The 19,162-nt window shown below is 37.4% G+C and overlaps 1 protein-coding gene across 1 annotated transcript in view; it reads left to right on the top strand.

The window, feature by feature from the left end:
- The window catches only part of kl-2 (dynein heavy chain 2, axonemal kl-2), a 1,497,432-nt gene that overhangs the window by 375,644 nt on the left and 1,102,626 nt on the right, over positions 1 to 19,162 (top strand). Inside the window, exons 18-19 of the mRNA XM_090414156.1 lie at positions 3,123 to 3,134; positions 3,973 to 4,168. Of these exons, the coding sequence (XP_090270282.1) occupies positions 3,123 to 3,134; positions 3,973 to 4,168 (208 nt within the window). The remainder of the gene's footprint in view (positions 1 to 3,122; positions 3,135 to 3,972; positions 4,169 to 19,162) is intronic.

Raw genomic sequence — 19,162 nt, 5'->3', positions numbered from 1 at the left:
ATGCCTTTTTGTAATCTATGAAGCAGAGGTACACATCTTTTTGTTTTTCTAGATATCTTTCTGTGATGGTTCTGACGTTGAAAATACCTTCTCTTGTACCTACATTTTCCTTGAAGCCACTTTGTGTATCATTTATTTCTATGTTTATTTTTCTTTTATTTCTTTCAAGAATAACATATAGGAGGGCTTTTTATACTTGACTGATGAGGCTGATTGTCCTGAACTCTTCACATCTTGTAGCTTTTGTTTTTTTTGGGAATTGGAACGAAAATTGAGTGATTAATATCTTTGGGTAGAAATCCAGTGTCATATATTTTATTGCATAATTTTGTTAGAAATTTCAGTCCTCCTTCATCGAGAGCCCTCAATCATTCTTCCAAGATGTTATCTATTCCTGCAGCTTTATGTGGTTTTAGTTTTCTGACAGCATTTTCAACTTCACAGAGTAAAATGGATGGTCCTTCTAAATCAGTCTGTTCAGGAATATCATTTCTTTGTTGTTCATATAATTTCCTTGTGTATTCAATCCATCTTTCTATGATTTCTTTTTTATACATCAGAACATGGTCTCTTGAGTCTCTGATGACACTTGCATGGTTTGCTGTATTTGTCCTGCTTGTCATTTCTCTGATCTTTTCATGCATTTCTCTGCTTCTGTGTTTTCTATCAAGGTTTTCTATATCTATACATTTATATTTAATCCATTCCTCTTTGGCTTTCCTTGAAGCGGTACCATGTCATAAAGATCTGTAAGGGATGGATGTTCAGCATACATAGGGGATAGTCAAGGGATATCTGGAAGAATCAATATCACATTGTATACCAAAGGTCTGGGTAAATTGGATAAGATTAGATAGATGAGTAATATCATTAAGCAAGAACTCAAAAAAAAAAAAAGGAAGATGTTGCAAAGGGTATATAAGGAGAAAGGTGACCAGCTAACTCATGAACAGAGAAACAGAAAGGTGATCAGCATGGTAAGGAAAGTAAAATCAGATTATGAGAAGAAATAAGCCAACAGCTTATTATTAAAGCTGCTTGGCTTAATTAAATGAAATCCTTTTCATTTAATTAAGCCAAGGAAATCCTCTGGGATTTCCTTTAATTAATAATTAAAGGAAATCCCAGAGTTTTTTCGCTATGTGGCAAGTAGGAGGAAGAATGACTATGGAAGAATAACTTTAATAGGTGCAGATGGTAGAGACGTAACAGAAGCATATGAAATTGTTGAGCTACTGAGTGACCATTTTTCAAGAGCACATCATCCAAGTGTGGTTAATGCTGTGACATATTTGACAGACTCTGATGTGGAAACAGAGGTGGATGAGTAGGAGGTTCTTAGGATATTGCAGAATCTCAATGTAAATACAGCTGTGGGATTAAATGGGATATCAGCCTGCATTATGTGAGAATGTTCAAGGAAACTCAATATTTTTGACTAGGCTCTTTTATTTAGGGCTCAGTTCTGGTAGATTCCAAGAGATTGGAAAGAGGACAAAATAATTTCCTTGCATAAAGGAGGACCTAAGTATGTGGCAGCAAATGATAGGCCAGTCAGTATCTCAGGTGTTGTGATAAAAGCACTGGAAAAGTTGGGTATAATAGATAATTCAGGAATGGGTAGATAAGAATATGATATGCTATGAGAGGCAGCACTGTTTTGTGAAGGGTTGGCCATGACTTAGTAATCTGCTAACTTTTTATCATATAATGACAGCTGAGTTGGATATGAGTTGGATAAAGAGATTGGCTACATGATGGTACTGCTGGATTTTGTAAAGATGTTTGACAGGCATAGGTAGATCTGCGTTACACAGATTGCTACAAACGAGACATATGACACTAGTTATGTGGACAAGAGAGTGGTTGATGGACAGATACTAAAAAGTCGTATATGGAGGAACAGAATCCATTAGAAGGTAGGTGACTAGTGGTATGTCACAGGGCTCTGTGCATGGAGCACCGCTATTTAATTTGTGCATAAATGATATAGGAAATAATTTGAAGGGAGATATTCAGTTGTTTGCTGATAATACAAAGTTGGGAAGGGAATAGTTAATCAAGGCGAATGTAGGATGATTTAAATAGGCTGAAAGTATTGGCAACACCTAATGGATGCCATTATGCATACTTTAACATTATGCATAATTAAACTTTTTCTTTTCTTTTCTTTTTTTTTTTAAGTGTAACAAGTGCCTCTGTAGTGCAATTGGAAGAACGACAGTACATTGCGCCCTTCAATTGGAATAGGCCTAAGTTTGATTCTTGTCGTGACGGGAGGAATCTTTATGTGGACTTTTTCAATTGAAGGTTAGTTAGCCGATCTCATATGGAGGTAGCAGGGTTTTTTATCCTGAAAACTCAGGTTTTTCAACCCGCATACAAACAAATCGGCCCTTCAGAACACATGAAATTTACAGACAAAAAATACTAGCTGCGGTGGTTGTGGGGAGTAGATGGCATTGATGTAGGTGATTGGTAGTAGAGGTTCGGTGTAGTAGTAGTGGAGACGGAGAGCTGTACACTGGGTGTCCTCCAGCAATGAGTCTTTGGACTCTTTGGAGATGTCACGAATAATAATAATAATAATAATAACAACATTATGCATTTTTGGATACAAAGATTAAAAGCTTGTACTACAGGGACCTGTACTGCAGGAAATTGATGAATCCAAGGATTTGGAAATAGTAGTATCCAGAAAGTTGAAGTTTAGAGGGATTATTGCTAAAGTAGCCAGGCCAGCTCACTGGATTATTTGGTAATTGAAGAACATACCGGCAAGCAGATATAAGGGAGTTATCATTCATCTTTATAAAGCCTTGATACAAATGCATCTGGATTACTGTGCTCAGGTCTGGTCACTTGGGTTTCTTAGGGATGAGGAAGTGGTGGAGGGGATCTGGAGGTGAGTGACCTCCTATGAGGATATACGAGGATAAAATGACGGTTGCAAAAGTTTTTTGATAGGTGTAAAAGATGAATATGATAGAAATATTTAAGTTACTTAAAGGATTTTATAAGATTTATGCAGGAGAAATGTTTCAACACTTGGTTAAAGAATGCAGGAAGAGATCATCCTTGGAAGGTAGGTAAGTGTGTCGTTAGCAAGGTGTGAGGACTAGACTAGATTTTTCGTTTGGAGAATGGTGAATGAACGGAATCGATTGCTTGGGTCAGTCGTGGGTGTTTTGTCTGTTAATGGTTTCAAGGAGACATACAACAGATACTGTGTTGATAGTTTGGGTCTTCCATGATGAGTCTTAGGACTCCATGGCAGCACCTGTGTAATAATAATAATAATAATAATAATAATACTCTAACCTATTCCACCTTAATACATTCTAATTGGTTACTTTTAACTTGTTCAATGTAGGCAAACTGATGCTGACATCAGCAAGTTGAAGGGGCATATTTTTTTAGAATGTCTACTATCTAGATAGTATAGTTACTTGAACTTGTGAAAATAGTGATGGATTTTTGTAGCTATGCAGATTTAAATGAATCAATTTAGTGTTCACAATTAGACAGGTTATACTGTATCTAGACAAAGAAAGGACAACATTAATATGAGAAATATTACATTAGAGCACACATTGAATCTGAGACTGGATGCTTGCACACACAATATTTTTCATGTACATATTGGCTGGCAAAAATTAGATGGAACATTGAAGATGAGATTACAGTTAAAACTAAAATTAAATTAAATTAAATTAACTCTGAAATACAATAAATATACATTAGATAAACAAAATAATTTAATTTGCACGACATGACATTTGTAGAAAAAAAAATTTAATAAAAATAAATTAGAAAATGAAAATAAATTTAAAAAATAACAATAAAATAAATCTGCATCTTTCACTAATAAAATGTTTAAAAATACTTTTACAATAATGAGACAATTTATATAAATTTCTCATGTCAATCTTCTGTGTCAGTTATAAATTTCTTCTGTTTTATATCTTTCAGTATACCTTTTTATAAAATGATGGTGCCTACAGTAGATACTGTACGATACAGTTTTTTGGTAAGCAGCGTACTGAAGAAATATCCAATGATGTTAGTCGGCTCTGTAGGGACTGGTAAAACTATGTTGGTTCGAAGCGTTCTGAAAGATTTGGATGCAGATTCATATAGTGTGGCTACATTAAACATGTCATCACAAGTAAGAGATTGCATATGAAATTATTATTATTATTATTATTATTATTATCATTATTATTATTATTATTATTATTATTATTATTATTATTATTATTAATCAGAGAGACCTTCAGGGAGTCAAGGACTCATCGAGGGAGGCCACGTACTATGGACAGCAGTGTCATACTTGGTCTTGAATTCATTCACACAACATCCAACTGGCAATCCATTCCAATCATGCAACACTCTATGAGAGAAAAGTCTAGATCTCATCCCCTTCTTAGCAGCATTCATTCTCAGCTTCCAAAGATGCTCTCTTGTCTTTTCCCCACTCTCCAGAAAATAAAATTTTCCATCAACTGAAATCCTGTATGATCCTTTCAGATCATACAGGATTTCAGTTGATGGAAAATTTGTAAGTCTTGGTCATATCACCCCTCTTTCTCCTGTTTGTTAGTGTCTGAAGTCTATAAATTCTCAGTGAATCTTCATAATCAGCATTCCACAATCCTGATATCACTTTTAACACTTTTCTTTGCACTCTCTTCATTGTATCAGAATCACCACAGAAATAAGGAAACCAGACCTGCACATGACAGTCCAAAAGAGGGTTATCATGGCCTTGTAGAGAGGCAAAATGACTTCCTTATCTTTACATGTCAAAGTTTGTTTGTTTCAGCATTGCAATTATAATCTGAATTGTATTTGCAATCTTTGCCATATGGCCCTTGAACTTCAACTTCCTATCTACTAAAACTCCATGATCCGTAACCTGATCAGTTTCTTCTAGCATAATCTCACTAATATAATATGACATTAGATAACTAATTCCTGATTACTCTGCCTATCTTTACACATCAACAAATAGCTGAATGTTGCTTTTTAAATCCTCCCCAATGTCATTAATGTACAGATTGAATATCAGTGAACCAAGAACTGATCCTCGTGGTACACCAATAATTACCTTAAATCTTGCAGGCACATCTCCCACATACAATTTTTTTTTTTTTAATATCTGTCAGTATACAATGGTTGTATACATCAGTCTATTAACATTTGACCTCAATGGAATCAGTGACTCATTGTGGGAGGTACACACTATTTCATGCAGTGCTCATCCAACTGTGCTTTAAACTGATTCAATGTGTCTACATCCACAACACACTCAGTCAGTGCAATTCACTCACCAACCACTCTCCATGCAAAGAACCTTCTCCTCACTCCTCTACTCACACCCTCCTTATACAGTTTCCAGTGATGGCCTCTTGTTCTATCCCCTCTCCCATTCTATGAAAAATCTCTTCCATGTTGACCCAATAACAACCCCTGACTAGATTATATGTCTCAATCATATCCCCCCTCCCACCACCGTTCTTATTATTCACAAGGGTCTGCAACTTACATTCTCTCAATCTGTCCTCGTACTCCACATTCCAAAGACCATTGACAACTTTTATGAATCATCTCTGGACCCCTATCAAACACATCCTCGTCACCATGAAAATCCCAGCGACCAAATCTGTGCACAATAATCCATATGGTGCCTGATCAAGGCCTTATACAAAGGAATCGTAACCTCTCTATTTCTGCATGTCAGGAACCTCTACATCATTACCATTATCCAATGTGACGTCTTCATAACTTGTGCAAAGTGGCCCCTGAATTTCAGGTCCTTATCCATCATCACTAATAGATCTCTCACTTTCTCTACTTCCCTTAAAGTTTTCCTACCAAGTGTATAATTTGCATCCCATGATTGCTTATCAAAACTCAAAATCTTACACTTAGCAACATTTAACTGGCAGTTCCACTTACCTGTCCCTTCGTGCAATCTACTCAAGTCCTCTTGTAAAGCCATAACATTTGCATGACTCTGCATTGCTCTCCCCAGTTTTGCATCATCTGCAAACAGCTACATATCACTAGTTAAACAGATACCAATATAATTACCATACAAATTGAACAACAATGGTACAAAAATTGATCCCTGTAGCACACCATTAGTGACCTTTCTCTTTCAGGATACTGCAGCCCATGTACATCCTCTGTCCAAAAAGAAACCAAACTTTTGATAGAAAATAAAACACAGGTCAATTATAATTATTCAAATTATTTATTTCAATCAGTATACTTTCCCTCAGCTTCGATACAGCATTTGGCATGGTCAGCTAATTCGTTAAATGAGTTTTTTATATCATTTTTTGGGATACTGTTGAGGGCCGTGGTTACTGCCACTTGAAAGTTTTCAATGGTGTTGTATCGCTTTCTTTTCATTGGCAAATGAAGTCAGGGGAAGAGAAAGAAGTCACATGGTGCTAAATCAGATGAATACAGTGAGTGATCCAACACACAAACTTGTTTTTTTCTCAAAAACTGTCTCACAATGTTTGTACAATGAGATGGTGCATTATCATGCAAAAGTGACCAGCTGCCTGCATCACGATATTCATGCCATATGCAATGAATTCTCTCTATCAGTCACTTCAAAACTTTGAGATAAAACTCGCCATTGACCATTTGGCCAGGTGGAATGAATTCTTTGTGAATAATGCCCTTGGAATCGTAGAAACAAATCAGCATTGTCTTTACTTTTGACTTCTCAAAGCGACTTTTTTTTCGGATGCCCCTCTTCTGGTGGTCTCCACTCAGAATTCTGATGCTTTGTTTTGGGTTCACACTCAAAACACCACGTTTCATCACCAGTAATGATCATTTCAAGGATTTTTGAGTCCTTACGGTTTTAATTAGGTCCTTGCACTGTTCAATTCGATACATTTTTGGTTGTCGGTCAACTTGTGGGGAACAAATCATGAATTCAATTTACGAGTGCCCAAACTCTCAGTCAAAATGTTGTGTACAGTTGATTTTGGAATCCCCAATTCATCTTCAATCAATCTCACGGATGATTTCGAGTTTTCTTTGATAAAATCATGCACTTTTTGGATGTTAACCTCGCTCAGTCCAGTTTTTGGATGGCCTGGCTCTTCGTCGTCCTCAAGCGTCTCATGACCACTTTTGAAATTGCTTAAACCACTTGTAAACTTGAGTACAGGATAGGAATTCATCACCATATACATTTTGAAGCATTTTATGCATTTTGGTAAAACTTTTACCAAGTTTAACACAAAAATCAATTGAAGCTCTCTGTTTGAAACTCATTTTCCAACTATTCGTCAAAAGACACTGTCACTCTTGGCACTATAACTCGGCTTCTAATGAAACAAATGTCATAAACAGTTGACACAACACTAATGAATGTTGCCTCTTTCAGCAACAAAAAGATACAACAGGTGGCACCACTAGTTTCTTCTATTTTCGAAAAGTTCGTTTCTTTTTGGACAGAGGATGTACAACTTTCTGATTCCTATCCGACAGCCAGTCACTTAAAATCCAGAAGTCTGTTATCAATTTAAGAGCTTTGCAAAATCTAAGTACACCCTGTCGAAGGTATTTGTCACCTTGTTATAATATATAAGTAAGTTAGTGAAACATAATCACCCCCTTAACAAACACATGCTGATAACCACAGGAAATACTGCTGTTTTCAACCCATTTCTGTATCTTACCTCTCACCAATCTACTCACCAGTACTCAAGATATACTTACCCGCCTATAATTTGAAGCTACAGCCTTATCACCAACTTTATGCAGTGGAATAATTTTACTCTCCTTACACTACCTGGGAACCTGTGTTTTGTCTACATTATGTGGACTTACTTCCCTTGCTATCATCACAGCCCTCCCCCCTCCCTTCTTGCTCTTTCTGTCCTTGCAGAAAATACTGTATCCTTCCATTTCTATTCCCGTTACGAAATCAACTTCACTCAACCGTGTTTCACTTATTCCAATGATTTTGGGGCAAATAAACTCAATCCCTGAAACCATTTCATCTTCCATATTTCTTATACTTCTGCCATTTGTAAACAAACACTGCAGTTCATTGTTAGGTCTATAGCCAGTCCTATTCAAGCCATGTGTTGGTTGTGATTTCCCAACCACACCTACCCAATCACCTTTATTACCACTTACTTCATATATCTTCTCGATCTCAACTTCCCCATCCACATCGCAATATACTTCATCTTCATACACACATGCACTGCCACTTTGAACATCCACTCTCCCTAAACCATGTCTCCCAGTCCACTCGAGCTCCCCCCCTTTCCCTGTTTCTCTTGCATTCCTGTTCTCTCTTCATCTGTTTCAATTGAAAAACACTTCTGTCTTTTCAGTACCACTCTCCTGATTTTTTCCTTCAACTCTTTCATCTGATTTCTTGCATGCATCATACACTGTACTTTCATGCAGCAACCCTTTCTCTTTCCCTCAAAAACATGCTATACATCCACAAACTCCACCTCCTTCTCCTCACACAGCTCCACTATCACACCATTCATCATTTTGGTTATCCGTCGCAACTCATCATCGTCATACCTTGGAAACACTGACATCCTTTCCTACTACACTCTTATCTTTCACTCTTCTCAACAGTCTCCTGATATTCGTCCTCACATCCTTCTTTTATCCACTTAGATCATTCATCCCTACAATCACAACTTTCTTGCGCGTTTCTCCATCATGTCGAATGCCTTAATTATTGTACTCGTTCTCTCACCTGGATAGCAGACTTTATGGACTCTCTCGGTAACTAGCCCTCTAATTATGGAATCTCCATATACTGCTATCCTGGAATTACTCATCACCCTCTTTCCTCTTTTTACTTTCATTCTGTTCTTTTCCTTGCTTTCATTAGTTTCCACTAGACCTCTAACATCACTCCACATATTCCTCATTTATTTTTTTCATTTTCAAAGACTGTTCCATTAAATCTTGCAATCCGACAATTTCACTCTCTATCACTCTCACAATCTTACTTCCTCTCATTCTACCATACATTCTTTCCACTCCTACAGAATCTTCCCTGTTCTGAGACTCAAATTATATAGTCTGGTCAAAAAGAATAGCCAGTTCAGCTAAACCCTCTTTTGGGCTCTGTGCTGCTATCCCATCAGTTCCTATTGCTTAATTCTTATTTAGTTTGTGCAACAGGTCTAATATCTGCTCCTCATACTCTTGAGTTTCTTCATTCAGTGAAGAAGTAGCAGTAAGATTTGAAGAAATTTATTTTCCAGATTCCTGCATCCTATCCCTTATACTAGTCTGTATTACCATTACTAAAGTTATCCCAGAATGATTGCCTTCTTTTGCTCCCAAGTGCATTTGCCTGTGCATTTCTATTTCTCTCTGCTACACGTTCCATGGCCTATAGTAAAATCCATTTAAATATCTCATCATATAAACCTTCATCTCACACATTAGTGCCTCAAAACCACTTCCTCTGTTTTCTCTATTGTATCTCAACCTTGTCAGCCATATTGAGCCGAATCACACCCTTTTTGTCCTTCCTTTCATCATAAAAGAACATTATATATCCTTCGGTTTCTATTCCAGTCATGATACTCATCCAACCATTATATTATTATTATTATTATTATTATTATTATTCAGGCCTCCATGAAGTCAAAAGATTCATCGTGGGAGGGCCTTCCTAAGAACATAAAGTTCTTAGGAAGGATCTCTGCAGGTCAGTGTCCTTCTCATAATTGCAGCAATCCTCTGTGTTACCTTCACCACCTTTGCAATATGTCTCCTAAACTTCAGGTTTCTATCAATCATCAATCCCCAGATCTCTTGTCTCCCCAAATTCCTCCAGTATAACTCCTCCCATAGAGTATGCAGCATTCCATCGATGTTTCCCAAACCTTAAGACCTTACATTTTGCGGCATTAAACTGCATTAAACCCCCATTCATTTGCCCATCTATCTAGCTTATTCAAATCCTCTTGCAGGGCTACCACATCTGCACTATTACTAATAATCCTTCCCAGCTTCGCATCATCCGCAAACAACTGAATATCCCCTTGCAATCCACTGGCAATGTCATTGATATAAAGGTTAAACAATATAGGTCCTAGAACTGAGCCCTGTGGGACCCCACTTGTAACCTTCTGTCTCTTTGAAACTGCTCCACCATACACAACTCTCTGATACCTAACAGACAGCCAATCCTGAATCCAGTTGACCAATCTGACATCCAGACCCATGTGTTGCAACTTAAATATCAGCTTATCATGTGGCACCCTGTCAAATGCCTTTGCTAAGTCTAAGAAAATTGCAGTATATGCCTTTCCCTCATCTAATGTTCTTGTAACTTTATTATAAAAGGCTAGCATATTGCTAAAACAAGAGTGCCCTTTCACAAATCCATGTTGACTCTCACAGATAACATTACCCTCATCTGCCCAGTGCTGTATACGGTCCCTCACTACTTTCTCCAAGATCTTAACAACTAATGATGACACACAGACTGGTCTATAATTAGACACTTCTAGTCTGTTACCACCCTTATGCAATGGCACTATCTTACTTTCCTTCCATTCCCTGGGCACCTTTACTGAGTGAAAAGCCAGGTTAAAGGCACTGTCAGTTCCCTAGCACATTCTCTCAAAACTCGTGGTGAAATACCATACAGTCCAAAAGCTTTATTGACATCCAGAGTTCTCAGTATCCGAAACACACTCTCCTCCTGTACCTCTAAACCTTGAACCTGCCCTATCCCTCTAGCATTAAAACTGACTCCTCCAGGATGAAATACTCCAATAAAGTGGTCATTGAACAATTCTACTATGTCCTCTGCATCAGTCACTCTATTCCCATTTTTATTTTTTAGCTATGTGGCCTACTGGCCACATAGCTAAAAAATTCTCTAGGATTTTCTTTGGATCTTAGGGCCAATCTCCTCTCATATTCCAGTTTCGCTTTCCTTACCACACTAGTCACTCTTCTGGCCTGTGTCTTATATTCTTCACGCATCCTCTCTTCACCTGTCTCCTTATATCTCTTCCATAGCCTCTTTTTCACATGCAATTCCTGTTTAATATTGTTTGTCATCCACTTTACTCCAAATTGTGTCCTCTTCTTCACTTGTAGTATACAATTTACCATTGCTGCTAACAAATATTCTTCACTTCAACCATGCTTCACTTATTCCAACTACTTTTAGACAACCAATTATATATTTGGTTTAATTCCTTTATCCAAGTGTAAACAAACAAAGTTTGCAACTGAAGTATTTTTGGACTGGGGCAACTCGTGGTAAATGTGGTATAAGTTCTGATCACTTGCTTAGTATCCCATAATGCAAAGCACATCTTCTTGCAGACATGTATAATACTATGCATTAAGGGAAGGGTCACTACTCAGACCGGTTTTGATCTTTAATGAGGTCTCCGCAGTGGGAGCCAGACCCAGAGGTGGTGATACTAAGGTGGAAGTAATGCAGAAGTCATATCACCATGTAGCAGTTTCCAAAAGGTGCCAACGCCTTATTATTAAAATTCTCTAGATTAGAGATAGTTGATGGAAATTTTTTCACTTGGCTATGGTACCAATTATATATTTGGTTTAATCCTTTATCCAAGTGTAAGCAAACAAAATTTGCACCTGAAGTATTTTCAGGACTGGGGAAACTCATGGTAAAGTTGGTATAAGTTCTGATCACTTGCCTTAGTATCCCATAATGCAAAGCATATCTCCTTGCGGACATGTATAATGCTATTCATTAAGGTCACTACCCAGACCGGTTTCGACCTTTATTTAGGTCTCATCAGTGGGAGCCAGACCCAGAGGTGGTGATTAAACCAAATATATAATCGGTAGTATAGCCAAGTGAAAAAACTTCCATCAACTATCTCTAATCCAGAGAATCTTTATAAGCTGTTGACACTTTTTGGCAACTGGTACTAAAGGTGGAAGTAATGCAGAAGTCATATCACTTCCACCTTTAGTATCATCACCTCTGGGTTTGGCTCCCACTGATGTGCTTTTGCTCAGAAGTGGTCCCTTTTCTTGAGGTATGAGCGGCTCTGCTTGGAGTAGGTTTTTGCCTGTCTCTAAGTGGGGCTACCACTGAGATTATGGCTCTGTTTGGTGGTGGGGTTAGCCTGCCACTGGGTCACTGAGTGGAACAACGCTGAGTTGGATGGTCCTTTGGTCACTCGTAGGGAGTAGTCTGGGGCCGCCTAATTTTTAGAGAGGTCTTTACTTAAACAGCACCTCAATAAAGGTCGAAACCGGTCTGGGTAGACCACTAAAGGTTGAATCCAGTTGTAAACATGGATAATGGATAGCAATGCTGTAGCCAATGAAGTTAACTGAGGCACGGCTGTTGCTGTTACCCCCCAGATGAAAGATGAGCGGTTCTGCTCGGTGGTGGGGTGAGCCTTCCAGGTGGAGCCAAACGCTGAGAGTTCTTCTTAGTGACAGGGTTGTTACTGAGGGAACAACGTTGAGTTTTGATCAATCAGGTCGCTCATTGTTGGGTGATCTGGGGGGGGGATCTCACAAGTTTTTTGAGAGGTAACCCTGCACTTAATACAGGGAAACCAGTCTGGGTAATGACCCTTTCCTTAATGCATAGCATTATACATGTCCGTAAGGAGATGTGTTTTGCATTATGGGATACTAAGGCAAGTGATCAGAACTTATACCATCTTTACCATGAGTTGCCCCAGTCCTGAAAATAGTTTAGGCACAAACTTTGTTTGCTTATGCTTGGATAAAGGATTAAACTAAATATACAATTGGTAGCATAGCCAAGTGAAAAAACTTCCATCTACTTTTAGGCAAATAAACTCAATGAGTTCACCATTTTCTTCTCCCTAATTTCTGATGCTCCTGACAATCATAAATAAGAGTAGCATTTCATTTTCTTGGCCGATATCCAGTCCGATCCATGCCTCTCTTCATCTGTGACTTTTCCACTCTTGATTCTGGTATTATGGGATAACTTTACAACTCCATACTCAACTACTCCCCATGCATTTAGGCCATCTCATTTCTATGCTAACCATTTCGGTACATACTTTCATTACTGCTTCCAGAATCCAGTCCTCCCTGAGTGCATTTGTTTGCCTATTCTGAACTCTCACTACTCTCCTCTCCATTCACAAACATTTCAGTCTCCATTCTTTCAGGAGTTCCATTCTCCTGCTCCCAATCATTACAGCTGACTTCCTTTGATCCTTTGTTCACTTACTTCACTCATTACTCTTCCTCCTAGCAACAATTTCGCCAGTCGATTCACACCAAATCTATTTAAATGCAGTCAGTCGCGTTTCTACAATTCCATTCATCTTTCAAATACATTCCACACATCAATACTCTGCACTGCTTTGTCTGCATACCATTCATGATTTTTGTGGCCTGTCTCAACTCATTGTCATACCATAGTGTTTCCTTTTGCTCTCCTTAGTAATCTCCTGTTAACCATCCTCACATTCTCTCAGTGCTCTTCCTAATCATTTATTCACACAACCATACTAATGTATTCACCTGCTTACCTTCATAATCAAAGCTTGAATCACTCTTTTTATACATTCCAGTCTTGCATTCCAGATTATTCTCTCATTTGCTCTGTCATTCATGCTCACTTTTATTCCTACAACGACATTCACTTCTTCTTCTTTTTATTATTATTCCAAGAGTCCATGGAGTAACAGAGTCATCTAGGAGGTCCCTTTTTTTTCATACACACAGCTCATCATACATACCTTAAACACATTCATATTCTCTGCAGACATCATGTTCTCAGGCAATGCATTCCAATCATTCACAATTCCCCATCCAAAAAACTCTTCTCATTCCTCTGCCCACAATCTCCTTATATAGCTTCCAGGGATGACCTCTTATTCTCCCCAAGTGTTCCATCATTTTAACAAAAACCTCTTCAAAGTTAATCCTATAACAACTCCTTTCCAATTTGTACATCTTTATCACATAACCCCCCTTCCCATTCCTCCTATCCACTAGACTCTGAAAATTGCATCATCTCAACCTTTCTTCATATTCAACATTCCAGAGATCAGAAACTATTTTGGTCAATTGACTCTGAACACACTCTCCAACATCTCTTCATCCTTTTGAAACCAGGTGATTAAATCTGTGCACAGTAGCCTAATCAGAGCCTTATACAATGGAATCAGAATCTCCTTACTTCTACAAGTCAGTTGGAAGTTTTCCATTTGTCTCTGCATCATTGCCAAAATTCGTTGTTGTCCACAATTTTTGCAATATGTCTTCTACCTTTCAGATCTTTATCCACTATCACTCCAACTTCCCTTATATCCTCCACCTCCAACAATACACCCCCACCAAGATTAAATCCTACATCCCATCTTCGTTTCCTAAATTTTAAAACCTTACATTTTGCAACATTGAACTCGCATCCCCATTCCCATACCCATTCACTCAATTTATTCAAGTCTTCTTGTAAGCCCACATCTGTTCTACTCCTCATAGATTGTCCCAACTTTGCATCATCTACAAACAACTATATATCCCCATTCAAATCTTCATCAATATTATTAACATACAGGTTAAACAGCAATGTCCCTAAAACAGATCCATCGAGGCACACCACTAGTGACTTTCCTCTTCTATGATATTTCTTCCCCATACACAACTTGTTGATACCTATCAGACAGCCAATCTCCAATCCAATGTACTAGTCCAATTTCCAATCCAACCCCATTTGTTCTAGTTTGGCTGTCATATTTTTATGTGGTAATCTACCAAAAGCCTTTGCAAAATCTAAATATACTACTGTGTGTTCTTCCATCATTCATGTTCACTTTTGTTACCACAGTCATTCTCACATTTTCCCTGTCAGTCATACTCTCTTCAATTTCTGCAATTACAGTCACTTTTGCTCCACCAGTCATGCTCTTTTCTGTCCTACAATCATGCTGGTGATTGCTCATTCTGTCTCTTTCACACTCACAATCATATCCTTAGCACTCATATTCTCTCACCTAGCCTTTTGCCTGATATCATTCTCTATCTTACACTTTTCACAACCTTCTTCCCTTTGTCTAATAATCAATTCTTGTTCTTGATTCTCATTTATAACCTTGCCGCCTATCAAAGTATCACACTTTCAACAGATGAATGCCTTCTCACTTCTGTTATTGAATCTCTCTGTACAAACGCATTCTTCATATTCCCAAACACATACATACCACACTCATAACAATGAACCATCTTTGAAAAATGTATATTGTTCACCTCATTTAATTTCTGTGCTGCACATTACCTAGTTCTTGTTCTCATCACCATTTTAACATCATTTACCTTAAGCTGTGTGCTTTCATTTTAATTAGTCAGATGTCATCTTTTTTGCACATTACATTTGCCATTGAATGCATAGCTTATTGTTGTTATGAGTTTACCCTTCTTTTGAATTTCCTAATTTATAATTGCTGATGATCGATGGCTATTTTCTACTCAAAATATCTCATTCATATGATTAATAAGCACTGCTCACCTCTCTTATGTTTCATATATTTCTGCACTCCAAAATGCAACTACCTTGCACTTATTAATATTAAAACTACAACCCCACTCCTTTGTCCAAGTCAAAAGTCTATTTAAATCTTCCTCAAGAGAACTAACATCAGCAGTACTACTTATAATTCTCCCCAAATTTTAATTATCATCATCAAACAAGTGAAGATTTCCATTCACTGCACATGATTTACTAACAATTTAAACAGCAGGGACCCAATAACAGAACCCTAAAGCATGCCACTGGTTACCTTCCTTTTTGAGATACTGTTCCATCATACACAATTTGCTAGTATTGTTCAGAATGCCAGTCACCAGTCCATCTAACCAATATGCTATCTATTCCCATCCTCTGCACCCTGAACACCAACTATCATGTGATAATCTATCAAATGCTTTTGCAAAGTTTAAAAATATCATTGTATATGACTCTCTCTCTCTTATCTATCACACTCATTATCAATTTAATTGCACAAAATGTAAGCATTTAACACAGTAATCAACTTTCATGAAATAAAAAGTTAATTATTGTGATTACAGTAATCAGTTTTAATGAAATGAAAAGTTGATTACAGTAATCAACTTTAATGAAATGAAAAGTTAATTACTGTAGTTATCGTGTAATTTATTATTTATAATCATGCCACAGGTACCTTTAAAGATTTCTTTTTACATGCCCAACCAATTTGCCTAAATATTTCACAATCAGTATTCTCTGCATTTCCTGGTATATAACAGCATCCTATCAGATATTCATCATCATCATCAAATTCCTGCCATGTACCCTCAAGGGGGGGGGGGGGGTAAAGGATATGATAGTACGACATGCAAAATTTACATCGTTACTAACTTCCTATCTAACAATTTTCCTCCAAATCAGTCTGTTACTTGTCAAGACTCCAACATTATCAGATCTTACATTTCTATCATCTAAGGCACTTTGTACCATATCAATCCACCTATATCTTGGTCTTCCTCTGGGTCGTTTTGCTGCAAACCTTGCAGAGAACACTTGTTTTGCTAATCTTTCCTCGCCCATTCTGTTTAAGTGACCAAACCACCTGAGATTAGCTCTGCTAACGCATTCCTGGATGCTGACAACATCAAGTTCTTTCCTAATATCCTCGTTTTTAATATGATATTGCCATTGATGCCATCTGTTCACACCTCTAATCTTTCTCAGGACTCTCATATCTGTGGTCTGTAGTCTTTGGTCAAGTGTTTTACTTCTGACCCAGCTCTCAGATCCATAAGTTAAAACTGGTTTGAACACTGTCTTGTATACAGCTAATTTAGTGTTCCGACTAATTTCTGTCTTATTCCATATGAATTTATTCAATTGACTTCCTATCATACCAGCTTTGTCGATTCTGTTGTCTATTTCTATATTTAATTTACCATCTTCAGTAAAAATCGTGCCTAAGTAGCTGAAATGTTTTACTTGTTCCACAGGTTCTCCATTCACAACACAGTTGACATTTTCAACGATTCTGCCTATTTTCATTGTCTTTGTCTTTTTATTGCTGACCTTCATACCATATCTGTTACAACAGTTACTCAATTTAGTCAGAGAATCTTGCAGACTTTTAGCGGATTTATTTAGAAGCATAACATCGTCCGCATAAAGCAAAGAGCAGATTAACATCTCCAATTTTGATATCATGTTTAATGCCACTTTCCTTCATAATGTGATCCATATAGATAATGAATAACAGAGGGGATAATGTACATCCTTGTCTCACACCAGATTTAACATTAAACCATCTTCCTGTACTTCCTTCAATTCTAACTGCTGACTTATAACTCAAATAAAGACTAAGTATTGCTTGATATAATACTCCATTGACACCATATAACTGTAGCATATTCAATATAGGGGGTGCTTAAGGGTCAAAGCTGTATAACTGAGAGGAGACCTCCACATAGCCTTTAAAGGAATGTGGAGAACCGACCAGGGCTTCTGACCTAATGTCCCATCCTCACCTTCTCGTGGTGCACCCTGTTGGGTATCTACCTGGATACTGAACGAACGAGGATGGGCTGGCAGTTATGTATTTAGCTGACCAAATTGTATTCTTATTGGTTAAACCAAAATATCAGATATACTAGTCTGTTAATTTCAACCTTACACCACACAGATTCAAAATCTTTGCATGTACTCTCTACTTCCAGACTTTGTAGTCACAATTCCTCTTCAATCATAAACATCACTTCCCTCCTCTTTACACCGTCCTATCCGAAAGATTATATGTCCTATTTCTATTCCTGGTATTACATCCTCCTCAGACAACCAACTTTCATTTATGCTAATTATCTTTGGGTATACTGACTCAATCAATGCAATAAACTCAGCTCTCTTATTTCAGATATTCTTTACATTTGTGGACAAACATAATCCCTCTGTCTTTGAGGCCATTCTGTCAGCACTAACATATTCTATTCTAGTTGCTGTTCCACTGCTCCCTTTTCAGTCTGAAAAGAGAGCAGTGGTATAGATACAACTTCCATTTCCCTGACTGGTTGCCATTTATATCTGTCTCATTCTCACCTTTATGCATGCTGTTACCTTGTACTGCTGCAACCACATCTTCAACCTCATATCCTTCTTTCTCCTTTTGTACAACACATTTAATTATATTTTCCTGCTTTACAAGTACTCTTCAATCATTAGCTACATTGACTTCTTGATTCTGTGCCTTCTTTGCAAACAATAACATTTCTAAATGCTCTTCACCAACCCATTTAAATGCAATCCCTCAACTTTAAATTTTTCCAACTTTCCTTCAAATTTACTCCACGGATTTACAAAGTGAATCCCCTTTGCCACACATAGCTATCTTGCTCCTCGCGATCTCTGCTCTCCTTCTCAAGTCACTATTGTCATATCTGGACAACACACTAATGACTTTTACAACAACACTATTATCCTTTTCCTCCCACAGCAACTTCATCAAGTCTCTATCAATATTTTTTCACCAAAGTCATTTGAGCCTACAACTACCACTAATACCTGAAGCTTTATAGTCTGCTATAAAGCTTCAGTTATTTGTTTCATTGTTCTACCAGGAAAGTATGCTTTTTGTACTTTATCAGTGATCACACCTCTAATGATTGAGTCCCCATACAATAATATGCGATTATCTTTTAACTCTTTCTTCAAAGACATTTCTTTTAAAAACAGGAAAAAATATTTTTGCCTCATTTGCTTGTTATATTATCTTTAGCTTTACCACTGTTATAATATTCTCTTAATCTTATTATCTATATTACTGTCAGACATCATGCTATTTGAAACTCTCTCCTGTTGTTATAAGCAAGATTGGTTCTTGTGTCATTCTCTTCTCACATTAGAATTATTATCATACACTTTGTCATGTTTATGATAATTTTTCTTTGTCATGTGCATCATACACTTTGAAGAACCTCACTATTATCAAATAATAAAGTTATTGGAAGAAGCAAAAAAAGAAGAATGGATACATGAAGATTGTAAGTGTGCTTGTCAGTGGTTATGATAGAATGAATTAAGAATGGCCATGATTGCAAATAATCCAATACATATCTTGTTTTATAGTAATGGTCATATGTGGTTTTAGTTTCTTTAGCCAATTTG

Source organism: Typopeltis vanoorti, chromosome 24 (genome assembly GCF_054136105.1).
Source record: "Typopeltis vanoorti isolate ZY-2024b chromosome 24, IOZ_Tvanoo_1.0, whole genome shotgun sequence".
Lineage (NCBI taxonomy): Eukaryota > Metazoa > Arthropoda > Arachnida > Uropygi > Thelyphonidae > Typopeltis > Typopeltis vanoorti.
This window is presented reverse-complemented; position numbering and strand designations above follow the sequence as displayed.